At 43.0% G+C, this 12,449-nt stretch overlaps 1 protein-coding gene across 7 annotated transcripts in view; it reads right to left on the reverse strand.

Annotated features, from left to right (window-relative positions):
- pcdh19 (protocadherin 19) overlaps positions 1 to 12,449 on the reverse strand; it is a 60,463-nt gene that overhangs the window by 26,097 nt on the left and 21,917 nt on the right. For 4 of the 7 annotated variants that reach the window (XM_020706432.2, XM_020706431.2, XM_011479902.3 and 1 more), the window contains exons 3-4: positions 3,589 to 3,647; positions 1,661 to 1,833 (exon numbers count right to left, since the gene is read on the reverse strand). In XM_020706432.2, the coding sequence (XP_020562091.1) occupies positions 1,661 to 1,833; positions 3,589 to 3,647 (232 nt within the window). Of the gene's footprint in view, positions 1 to 1,660; positions 1,846 to 3,588; positions 3,648 to 12,449 lie in introns of all 7 variants that reach the window. The other 3 variants (XM_011479903.3, XM_020706430.2, XM_011479901.3) reach the window with 1 other exon arrangement.

Here is a 12,449-nt window from a genome sequence, read left to right on the forward strand (position 1 = left end):
AAAAATAGACAGCTGAATAATTTAAATAAATCTCCTAATCTTTATGCATTTTTATAACATAAGATTTTCTTTCTGTTATATCAGGCTCATTAAAATGTAACCCATACCAGCTCTAAAAGCAGGAGAAGTGAGAAAGCAGGCAGTTTTCTAGGGCACCGTTGGAAAGATTGGGGGGCGGGGGATTCTGTTGATTCCAAAGAAAAAACCCTAAATTTGGCAGTAGCTGCCAAAACTACTAAAAATCAAGCTTGGAGCAAATGTATAACTCAGATGGTGATTTTGTGTGAGTTTCCTGTGTAGAGGTGTAACAGTTAATCGATGAATCGATTTATATTCCAACGATCCAACCAGATCAATCTGTCTGAGCCAAGTTGTTAATCGTATCGACCTATACCATTATATAATCGTTTCAACATGAAATATCGATATTGGAAAACACCACTCGGATTGAGAGATGGTAGTTTATTTTACTAAAAGACCAAGTGCATCAACACACATGTGATGCAGCAAAAACTGATCGGTCCATCATTCCAGTCCAATGTGTAAAAATACTTTGAATTTAGCAAAGACATGTGACCATACAACGTGGTACAATGTTCTAATAATATTCCCTTTTGACCATTTTGATGTAGAAAAACAAATGGCTGAACTTGTGAACGGAATTACCATTAATTCTTGTTTACTTGTTTGTACACATTTTTAATAAACACCTAATTTTCTTGCTAGAAACACAAGGAATCTGGAAAACCTCATCTGCACTGTTCAGTACTTAAGTATTGATCTCTGAGTCACACTGGTTGAAGTTTTGACTGAATATGTCCTGGACCGTTTTTGGGTCATCAGATCATTCAAAATGAACCCACATCGACTATGAATTGAATCAGCAACCACACATTATGATGTGAATCAAATTTATAGTATAATAAAATGTTACACCGTTTTTCCAGTGTTTTCGGCAGCATAGTTAACTGCAATTATTCCAACAAGTATGGGATTCCCACACTTGCTGATTCTTGCAGTCCACTGAGCTGTGCACCTGTGCATGCGGTACTTCCTTTGAGCGCAGTAAATCCCCTCAGGTGCATCTAGTAAAGTCCCAGTCTTCTCCAGAAATCTATTCCTTGCTTCCATTCTCCTCTGCAGCCAGAGTAGCAGTGGCTACGAATGAGCATGACCCTTAACACTGACTTCAGCCAACTGACTTTTTGTATAAGGAGACTGAGAAATGAAACATCAACATTAATTCCCTGCTAAATGATCCCACTGAATAATGGATAAGGTCAAACAGAGATATGTAGATTTCCGCTCTTCTACCTCCACCAGGCCGACCGCTGCCATTCAGCACATCTGAAGTCAGCCCGACTTCAAGAGCCAACGCCGCTTCCAGCCATCAATAAAGTTACCTAAGCCAGAATCAAAGTAGCCCTAGCTGTCAGATATCTCTCACATTAGCTGAACAAGGAGGACATCAAAGACAAAAAAAGGTGCTGTCATTCTATTTGAGATCTACAATGGGCATAATGGATCTTAAAAGATGTTCCACGAGCATAAAAAAACATATTGGTTTTATCTTGAAACTGAAAAAAAAAAACACTTCAAAGACTGCAGGAGCCCTCTTAGCACAAACAGGCTAAAAACTCACACAAACAGGTTTCCTTACCTTGGTCTGGCAGCTGGCAAACATTAGGGGGGGCAGTCATGTTCAGCATGTCATTGACAGCCGTGTCAACATAGTGTCCTCTTTGGACATCGTGCTCGCTGTCGGTTTGGTCGCTCTCTTCGTGGCCGCTGTCCTTCAGACTGTTCCCCTCCAGGTCCTTGAATGTTGATGTGCTGCATGGGGGCCAGGAGGAAGCAAAGGGAAATGTTGATTAACCATCACAGTACCTTCTCTGACACGCTGTCCTTCACCTACACGCCTCTAATGGTTTGTGACAAGCTGTCTCTTTATATTCTGCATCCTAAAGATTTTTTTTTTTTGCCCTTTATCTCTGCCAGCCTGCGTGGATTTCCCACCAACTTAAATAGCTCTAATTTTTTAAGCGCTACACCTTCGAATGGAACAAGGACATTCTCCAGCATCTGTTTGTAGGAACCAGAGGTTGCCAAGGAAGTATAAATCCTTTCACAGCTTACTTGGATTAGGTAAACACTTTCAGCCCTCTAAAAGAGAAGCTGTGGGATTTTTCAGCCGGGGACATTTTGGATGGATGCACAGGCGTCAAGGACATCACAACGAACAAAGGGGGAACCACTCACTCACACCAATCAAACACGTAGTGTAGTAATCAGGAATTCCTGCAAGGAAGATGGATTAAAGAAGAGCTGGGAGCACACAAACTGAACATCTGTCTAGCCGGGGCTCACAGTCAATAAAAAGGGTGGGGTGTGTGGGTACAATCAACAGCTGCACAGTAACAGCGTGATTTTCCTTCGTTTGATTTCCATCCCACTGGAACAAACTCGACTTTACAAACAACATTTAATGGGGATGAACTGCTACTGCAACAGAAAAAAAAAGTGCTTTCTTGGATGGATTCATATAGGTAGGAATGGAGGGATGAAGAAAGTCATAAATAATGGTAAACAAAAGACGGCAAACAAGGTAAAGGCAGACGAAGAAGAAAGAGAAGAAGTGAAGGACAGCACAAGGTAGCTGCATTCCTCAACTCCAGACATGCATTCTGCTGCCTGGAAGACGGGACTGCAGAGGAGGCTGTGCCGGCACTCTGATCTTATCGCTGTGATTGCACCTGTCCCATCCCGACCGCAGCCCCCTGGCTCCTGAGGGGATTTCTTTGTATTATCCCATATAGGCCCACACTTGTTTACATTAATGCAAGGAATCTTTTCGGCTGGGAGGGGGGAATTACCATAATGGGTTTAAAAAAAGGCTGCAATAGCCTTAAACAAAGAAAAAGCTGGAATGTTGTACAACTGTGGCTGCAAGCTGAGTGGCGGATTACAAACAAACCTCTGTGGCTGGAGGGAATTACTAAATGACCCCCCCCCCCCCCCCCCATCGTAACCCCAGGCACTGAATTCCTGCAGCCCTATCAGGTAACCACGGTCAGGTGAGCCAGATAAAAACACACAGAAGAAAGAAATCCTTTGCCTAGTTTAACTTTCAACGCGCGTTCAATGGACAGGCTTTTTGTGTGCAGAGCCCATAGCCTGTAGTTTTGAACACAGAAACTCCAAACGTGCATTTACACGCAATTTCAGGAGACTTTTCCTTGGACGTAGCCGCTTTAACCCGCGTTGCAGAGGGTGGTGTGAACGTAGCTTTAAAGTACATGATGACTTTTGATCTTTTTATTGATGATTGGTTTCTCGTATTTTGAGCAACATCACGAAAAATCCATTTTTTTGCAGTTTTGCATAATTAGTATGACATCGTTTCAACCACATGGGCTGCAAAACGATCTTTATCGCCAAATCTTCTCCTCCTAACGCATTTCCTTTGAATGAAAAACATGCAGGTACACATGCAAACTGCAGCAACTGTGGATCTGCACTCATTAGATGAAACAATTACAGATAACAATGGTAATGAGCTGCTTGTAGCAGTTCCTAATAAAGACATACCTTTTAATCAGGTGGGCTCGGCTGTTCACATAACTGGAATCAATGGAATAATTCTCCGTCTGTAATAGAGAATGAAATGGGGGGGGGGCAGGTGGGTTGGGAGTGGGGTGGAATGGGAATGGGAAGGGGGTGGTGCAACAAAGAAAGATACTTTTAATAATGGAAGCAACCAAAATAATGTTAGCAGTAATTGGCTTTCAGTAGAAATGTTATTTTACACAAAAGCCCTGGTGAGCAGCCTCGGCTTTCAAAGGGCTGAATTCTATTCCCTTTTAAAGCACACACACAGAGAGGCTGACTGGGAGCTGAAGAGACTGCTGTTGCGAGCACAGCCTCTCTTCTCCTCCTCGCCCTCCCCACTCTCGATCCTGTGCTCCCTCCCTACGCCGCTGGTCAGCCCACTGTCTTTAAAATGGAGTCATTAGGGAAGACAGACATCATGCAGACGGCAAGAAGAAAAGTTTCCTTCCCCCACTTTGTTTTTCTCAACCCCCTCTGAACTCTTTACTTTGACCATGTTTGAGAAGACATGAATGTGGAGATATTAAATAAATAACTGCAAGAAAAGTAGAGGAAATTAAGAGTGCACCAGGGGAATCTTCACTCCGCAATTGCAGATGAAAAGCTTCTCAAAATATGCCTGCAAAAAGATCTCTGACCCACATTGGCGGAACGTATTTCAAAGGAAATCTCCAGTCATTTTTGTTCAACATTCACTTAGCAGGGAGGAGGGGGGGGGGGGGGGGGGTCTGACAAGATTAGCACACGGACAGAAAAGTCAGTGTTGACTGAGCAGGTAGCCCCTCCACATCTGCCGAGCATCTTCCTGCCCTGCGTGAAACATCAGAGAGCCACAACATATCAAAGCCTCCCCCCGGTCTGGAAAGAGGATATGTATGACCCTTTAGACAAAGTTTGATAAGATGCAGGTGTTTTTGCGGCAGAATCCTCACTTAAAATTCCCCACTGCAGACACAGTCTCCTGATAAAAGCTGCAAGTCAACGCCTGACTTCCCGAGAAAGCCTAGAGTACAAATATCAAAGCCCTGCAGGGGGGGAAAAAAAGAACAACTCAAAAAAATTCACCGTGATGTTAGGAAAGGTTATTGCTGCAGCTAGAAAAACAGTTGCTGATCATCAAATAGGCTAAACATGTGATGCAGCCATGCTGTTGAGGTAGCAGCGGCCCAGCTGTCACACTCTGACCAAACACAGTGTGACCGCACACACGGGCCTCATTAGATGTTAATGGGGTCGAGCATTTTGAACTTCTTTAGTCTGTGATTCGAAGGGAAAAAACCCTAGTCGCCAAATTCAGAAAAAATACATTTAAAATTTTTGTTTAAAGTTCCACTCTGATCATCTATTGTTTTATTTTTTAAAACAGTGGTCTTTTAATGCGATTTTTAGACAAAATGCAAAAAATATAGTTTCTGCAGAACGACGCTAATTCATTGGCCCTCGGCGCAGAAAAAACCCACCATTACTTCACATCATCCATGTGTTTACACTCTGTCCTGCTAGCTTACTGCCCCTCACATCCACAATCTAACATTACCGGTGAAACAAAAATGGTGACAAATATTGGAGCTATCCATCTGTTCAGTTTTGATCCAGATGCCAGCTCAGATGAGGAAAACCAAGATGTAAATGGATCTATTTGTCTGCAAGTGGATGAATCATAATGGAGCGGAGCAGGGAGCGTGTAGCCTGCCAGATAACTTCTATGTCACTAATGCAAGCTTTTCCAAACAACGTGTTTGCGTCTGTTCCTCTCTAAGAACAGTTTGAATAAAGAAATATGCAAAAACGCAATTCTTAAGATTAATTTCCTTTATATGTATCTTCCATCAAGAAAAAAAGAATGTTAAAAACACCAAAAACACCATTTTTTTTGGTCTTCAAATGCGCATGTTTTTGCGGGCTGATGCAAGAAAAATATGGTTATCTTTTCTGCTCACTTGCTAACATAGTTGTCTGTTATTATTCTCAAAAGGGTTTACTTAAAGTGATAAACTTATTTTTAATTCATTTTAGCAATATAATCTATAAATGAGAGCAAATCCCTTTTTTATTTAAAGCTAATGAAGCTTACAGTTAAACACTTGATAACACTATTAAGAAGGAATAAAATTAACATAAATACTGCACCATATTTAGATAAAACTTTTCTTTTTTCATTTTTTCATGAAATCCTGACATTTATGTGAAATAAATTGAACTTAGCAATTCCCCAATGGACAAGCCCACAGATCAACATTCCTATAATAAACACATTTGACTATAGATGGCATAATATTTACATAATCCATATATTAGGCTCTGCATATGCCTAATGTTTTGTGGTGCGTTTGTGCTCCACTTTGATTCTGGTGCACGCAAATTAAAACTGCCTCATCTGCCACAGAGGCTACGCATTCACAGAGACACTAATAGAAATCCAGTAACAAGAGGGAAACTTCATTTGAGAGAGCATTTCTTGTGAAAGTCACTCTGGCTGCAGCTTGTAATTGGTTTTGTTGGCATGTTCTGGGCGAATGTCACCTGCAGAGGAAGGTGGCATGGCCTGATCCCCACTTGCTTCTGAAATAAAAAGGCTCTTTAAGTATTTCTGAGAGTTTTATTTTTTTTTAAGAGGCTCTTTTACCTTTTGCTGCATTATCCTTCAGCTCCTCAGAAGTGCAGCGTTTTAAATAAAAATATATCTTTTTGTTGATTTTTGAAGGATACAAACAAGTCTTTTGGAGCAGTGAGTCACGTAACACTGCCTATTCAGATGAAGAATTGAATGCATTAAGTCAGGCTTCCTGTAAAGAAATGCAATGCCACCTCTCCCATTTTAAACCAACTTCAAACTGGAGGATGTGTCAATAAACCTTGCTGGAAGGTCAAGTTTCAGGCTAGAGGATGAGCGCTGCCTAACTACAGCAAGGATGCCACAAATGGCTCCTTAATCAGATTGGACAATGTGTTGTTGTGCTTTGAGCGGCCCGAGTTTGGTGGCCAGAGCCGCTCAATCCCCATAATCGTTGTTCCGTTTCATCTGGAAAACTGGAGGCAGGAATGTGGTCCCCAGTGTGGACGGGTGACGGATAGGTGCTGTCAGCAAAAGTGGAGGGAGCGTAGAGAGTGAGAGGCGGTGAGGATGGGAGGAAATGGGCGCGATTTTGACCTGGGAGAAAGTTGCGGTCCAGTTGCTGCAGCCCGGTAGCTATCCACTTTTCACCTTTTGCTTCTTTCTCTCCATTAAAACCTGAGGCAAAGGGACCCGTTCCCCCCACCACAGAAAAGAAAATGGTCTCCTTGCCTGCTTTCTGCTGTAAGATTTAAATTGCCTTCCTTCCAGAGAGAAAATTACTTCTGTAGTCTGGATGCAAGTGTATTCATTGTGTGGGGGCATAGAGGAGCACTGCAGAAGGGAAGAGTGTGGAGGGGGGCGGGGGGAGAGGACACCAGTTGTTACACCAGTAAACACCCGACAAGTTCACCAGATGTCACACAGATAGGAAAGAAAAGGAGAGAAAAGATGTCACACAGATGCCCTGCTGGGTGTATTATTTCATGGCTTGCACAGTAAAGAAGTACATTGGGAGGAGAAAAAAGCAAGCTGGGGGAAAAAAAAATGCATTAAGTATTGACAAATGATTTAGCAACATGCTACATAAAAATAAATGCAGCAACCAGCAATACATTTCTTAAGAGCTCAATTTATAGCCAGACTTTATTTTTCTTCTGTAGTCGTTTATTGATGTGCAGAAAATGCATCCATGCCAAAATTTAAAAAGCACATTATCAATCCTTCAACCAAAGTTAATATTTGAAAAGAATCGTATCTAATGCAGCGGGGGGGGGGGGGGCAGCTGGAAAGGAAAACTGATTAGAGGAGATGGTGGCTTGTGTCTGTCATGGGTGCAACTTTTCAGAGTCATCAATTCTGCTGACAGAAAACATCCAACCATGCGTCTTGTGGACAAAGGATGCCGAGCTAAAATCCACTGTTTAAGCACACAGAACAACAGACGAGACAGAATCAATTAAGACTGTCAGATCAAATTTGGCTGCTTCAGTTTGTGTTTGAGCAGCAAGAGAGTGTGCCTCGTGCCTGCAGAGCATGGACCCCCCCCCCAAACCCTCCATCTATGCATCCATCCATCCATCCAGGAAGGAAATGTTGCCCTAATGTTTCTTGTTATGGCTTAACAAGGGGATAAGGAGGAAGAGATCTGAGGGTTCACATGATAAAATCGGTTAAAAAAAAAGGATTCGGGGAAGCCTAGAAGGGGGAGCTGGATCAGAAAACAGCAGGAGAATATTACAGGAAAAAAGGAAATGTGTGCCTTTGTGTACTCCTTTTATCATTTGTTTTCAAACCGTTCCCAGTGGTCTTTTAATTAGAATTCTGTCCTTTTTAGCCAAAATCTGTCTGCACCAGCCAAAATCTAAAAACAAGGTTGTTTTCTAGCACATAGTTTCTGCAGAGCAGCAGTAATTCATTAAAAAAATCACCTCTGAGTGGTGGGTGGGACTGTTGGTGTGTGACCCGCCCACACTTCCCATCATCTCTGTTTACAGTCTCTTCCACCAGCTTACAGCCCCTCCCACCCCCAACCTAACAATACCGGTTCAGCAAAAATGGCGAGCAATATTGTAGCTATCCAACCGTACAGTTTTGAGTGAGACGCCAGCTCAGACGAGGAAAAAAAAGACGTACATGTCAGCGAGTGGATACATCAGAATGGAGAGGAGCAGGAAGCTTTTGGCCCGCCCAGCGTATTTCTACAGATCTTTCACCTTCTCCTGATTCACAACAACTTGAATAAAGAAACACAATCTTAATTTTCTTTATATATGTCCTCCATCGTTGGAAAAATGGTAAAATCACCCAAAACAGGATTTTCATCTAAGTGGGTCTTTAAGTGTCATTTCTTCAGCAAGATTGTGACTGACTGCAGCTATGAACTGAAATGCTTCCCTTTGAGCCTCCTGCACAGTCACGTGGCTCCACACACACATTTTCTCTTTCCTGCTTGCCACAACAATACACCTCTGACTATAAGCCTGCGCCGGCGCCTGGTGTCCTCGCCTCTGGGTCTGCATCCAGCGGCATCTCCGTGCAGCTCACATCATAACACCCACCACCAAGATGCATTTCATCTATCTGCCTAAGTGTTGGGCAGACTCATGCTTTTGTTCTTTTGCAGTTGATGACCACCATCACCACGTTCAAATTGATTAGTAGATTTCCCAAAGTCCTGCTGCCATCTGCTAGATTATAGATTTCCCTCTTCCCTTAGCAAGGGCGAAGTCCCAGAGGGAGGATCAGTGGTAAAAAGGGTGAAAGAGTGCCCGAGGCACAGCCGTAGTTGTGGATGGGATTACATTTTCTATTCCTGCCTCCCAAAAGAGCCCTGGTGTGATGAATAAAGAGAGTTGTTACCATTTAATATCAACCGGCTCCTCTACAAACTCAAATTATATCAATTATGGCAGAAGGCTATGAGTGACAAACAACCTGCCACTTTCTCCGCAATATGCCGCTTCATCACCCAAAAGCTCGGCCCAGTCACACATTTAGAAATCAACCATAGTGTGAATGTGAGGGATCCTGTGAGTCTTTAAAGTGCCACTCCTTTCTTTTGATCTATTGTAACAAGCGTTCCCAGTGGTCTTTTAATTTTGATGATACTGTTTTTAGGCAAAATCAAAAAACCTTTGTGGTTACTTTCTGCAGAGTGGCAAGAGTTTATTTGAAATTTGCGTGGGCGGGACCGTTGTTGTGGAGTAAGCCTGCCCCACTTCCTATGATCCATAAATTTAAAAGCTCTCCTGCCAGCATAAAGCCCTTCACAACCTTACATTAAACAACAAAATTAGCGAGCAATTTTGTAGCTAGCTGTACAGTTTTGAGCTAGACGCCAGCTCAGACGAGGAAAACAAAGACATACGTGGATCTACAGTAGCCATTGTATCAGCATTTAGCAGAGTAGGGAGCTTTTACCAACTCCATTTTTTTTGTCTGTTCTCTGATGATTTCTCTGATTCATGACTATTTGAACAAATAAGTCCCATGAATAATATTTTAATCTTTATTATCTTAAAAAATGTCCCCCATCATTAAAAAATGCCACAAAAACATGTTAAAAACAGCAAAAATATGATTTTCTTTGAAGTGGGTCTTTAAAAACAGATTTTACAGCTCTTTGTTTTCGTCCGACGTTTAAAGATGATCACAACTGGGGGGAAAATGCACTCTGTGAACTAAAAGCTGCTACGAGGTCTCTGGGGTCTCTGAGTACATGTGTTCAGTATTGTATGAGCGCTCTCATTGAGCGCTTTACTTAGATACAATGAAACAGATAAATGAAACTTAACTGCACTTCCTGCTTGCATTTCCTCTCCATTTTCCCTGCCTTCCTGTGTGAAACTGAGCAAAAGTCTTCCCATTCACACGAAAACAATCAGCCCTCCTTCAGTGGGGAGCGCAGCTGAGGTGTGACGTCCGCTCTTTTCGCTCCTCAACCCATGTAGAAATCTGCAGATCATGCTGCCGACTATTATTGTGAAGCCGAGACAACAAGGCAGACCAGTCTCCATGTCACTCAGGACTACAGGCTCCACAGAAGTCCTGTTAGTAGAGATGTGATTAATTATACATACATTGATAGAAACAGCTTTCATTATTCATGAGCTTCTCAACGTCAAAGCTATTTCCTTCTCTTTCAGCATGATGAAAAGATTTTAAATAATAGGGCCCGTTTGCAGACGTCTGCATTCCGCTGGAGACGGCTGACGCTACAGAAGCTTTAGTCTGAGCCGCTCAGGCCCAAACTGCTGTTGGCCACACTGCATTTAGTTTTTTTTGTTGTTGGTGTTTGCTTTGTCTTTGTCTACTGCTTTCAAGTCTTTCTCATACAGCTATAATATCAATCAGAGAAAAATAGTGCTTCAAGCGGAGAGGATAGGGTGTCATTAAACACCTGTTCCAGGTTCAGGCCTGCGCACGCCTTCAGACTGATTCTCACAGCAGATCAAACAGAAGACTTCTGTGTCTCCATGTCATTAGACTTTATGGTTTAACATATCCAAAAGAGGGGCGGGAAGGAAGAGATTTGATTATCCGCTCCGTTTCCTGAAAGAAATCAGCTTACCTTCCTTAAAGCCTGCGGAGCCCAATCAAACTCAAAAGCAGGAACTTCCCCCTCCAGGCGAGCCTTGAGGGATTTACTTTAATTTGGATGTCAGAGTCAAAAGTTTTCATGCTCCTCTCATCCCAAAATCCGTTAATGTGCATATGGCGCCACATGAGAGGTAGATGGTCAAATGCTTTTTTCTTGAAAAAAACTCTGAAATGCCAAGAAGAGAATCTAATCTAGGAAGGTTTTGTGGAGTAACACAGACGTTTTTAGCAACAGACAAAATTACTAGATAGTCATTTTTTTAATTTTAGTTGTGGCCTACATTAGCCAGTGTTGAGGGAGGGGGGTGTTAAATTGGAGCAGAAGATATTCCCAAAGGTTTCTCTTGGATCCCTTGGGCCGGGCCTTAAAAATAAACACTCCGAAACAGTGCAGATTATGTAAACACATTCCCCTTAAATTGCTTACACGAGAGCAGCGACTGAATAAACAGCATGACTTTCAGTTACTTTTGAAATCAGTAAGCAAGGAATTAATTTTTAATAAACTCGGCACACACCAGGAAAATAAAAATTAAAAAGGAGATGAAATAAGCCGTGCGGAGAGCTGATCTTCTCACCCTCTGCAGCACGGAGGAGTGCGGCTCTGTGAAATTTGTCTCAGCAGCTTAAAGGTGGCTGCCACTCACACCCGAGCAGCTGCAGTCTCTCCCCGTCGCCTGTCTCTGTTTTTCCTCTCCTACTCTCTGTGACAAGGCATCTTTCCAGACATTTTAGTTGGATGAAGATTTGCAGCAGCTCATTACAGACTAGGAAGCTCTGTGAACGGATGCAGTCACTCGGAGATGGATTGAGTGGGTCTGTTTATTGACATGCCTTAATCTGACACTGGGTAAAGGGAATGAGTCACCGCCTCCAGACACACAACCGCATCTCAGCCACTCCAGCAAATAGGGAGGCAGCACCTTGGATACGAGTGGAACTTCATCAGCGCTCATTAATCCAACAGCCCCAGGCCACTCGCTCAAACAAACCATGTTTGCACTGCGTGTTGACTGGATGGAGGGGTGATGGAGCTTTTCATAGGGCATGTGTGCAGGTGCTCACATCTGCAGCACACACATGCAAGGCTGGCCTGCAGGCCCGCAATCATCAAAAACTCCCCTGCAACCCCCTTAAACACAACAGCGGCTACTAATGCAAATCAAAGCTCGGTTTCAGGGCTGGATGATGTAGCTTGATGCCAAAGAATGCACCATAAATCAGTCCCTTTTGCTTAAGAGAGCCTCTAGCTTACATCACAAGACCCAGACTCAGAAACCTGGTGATTTGTTTTTTTTGTATCCTGTTTGCTGGTGCTTTCATGTGCAGCACATCTGCTGCTAGTATTTAGGACGAACCTTTCAGGCTGTTGTTGGTGGGATTGGCAGTAGAGTATTAGCTGCTCACAGATAACTACAGCATCTGTAAAGACGGCTTATTAACAGGAATGTGCCATCAAACAGCATTCACTGCTTTTGGAAGCAAAACAGATGCCACCACTGCTACCCGAATCCAAATTTACATGGAAAGAAGGCTAAAATGCAGTTTCAGAGAAAACGAAATTCACAGGGAGAGATTTTTTTTGCACACAGAGACGTTTGCGTGGTCACAGCGGGGCAGAAAGTCTGAGGGCGGCCGGCTGTTGTCTCGGTCAGGGACTGGGAGTCTGGCAGCTTGGGAGCAG

This window comes from Oryzias latipes, chromosome 10, assembly GCF_002234675.1.
Source record: "Oryzias latipes chromosome 10, ASM223467v1".
Taxonomy (NCBI): Eukaryota; Metazoa; Chordata; class Actinopteri; order Beloniformes; family Adrianichthyidae; genus Oryzias; species Oryzias latipes.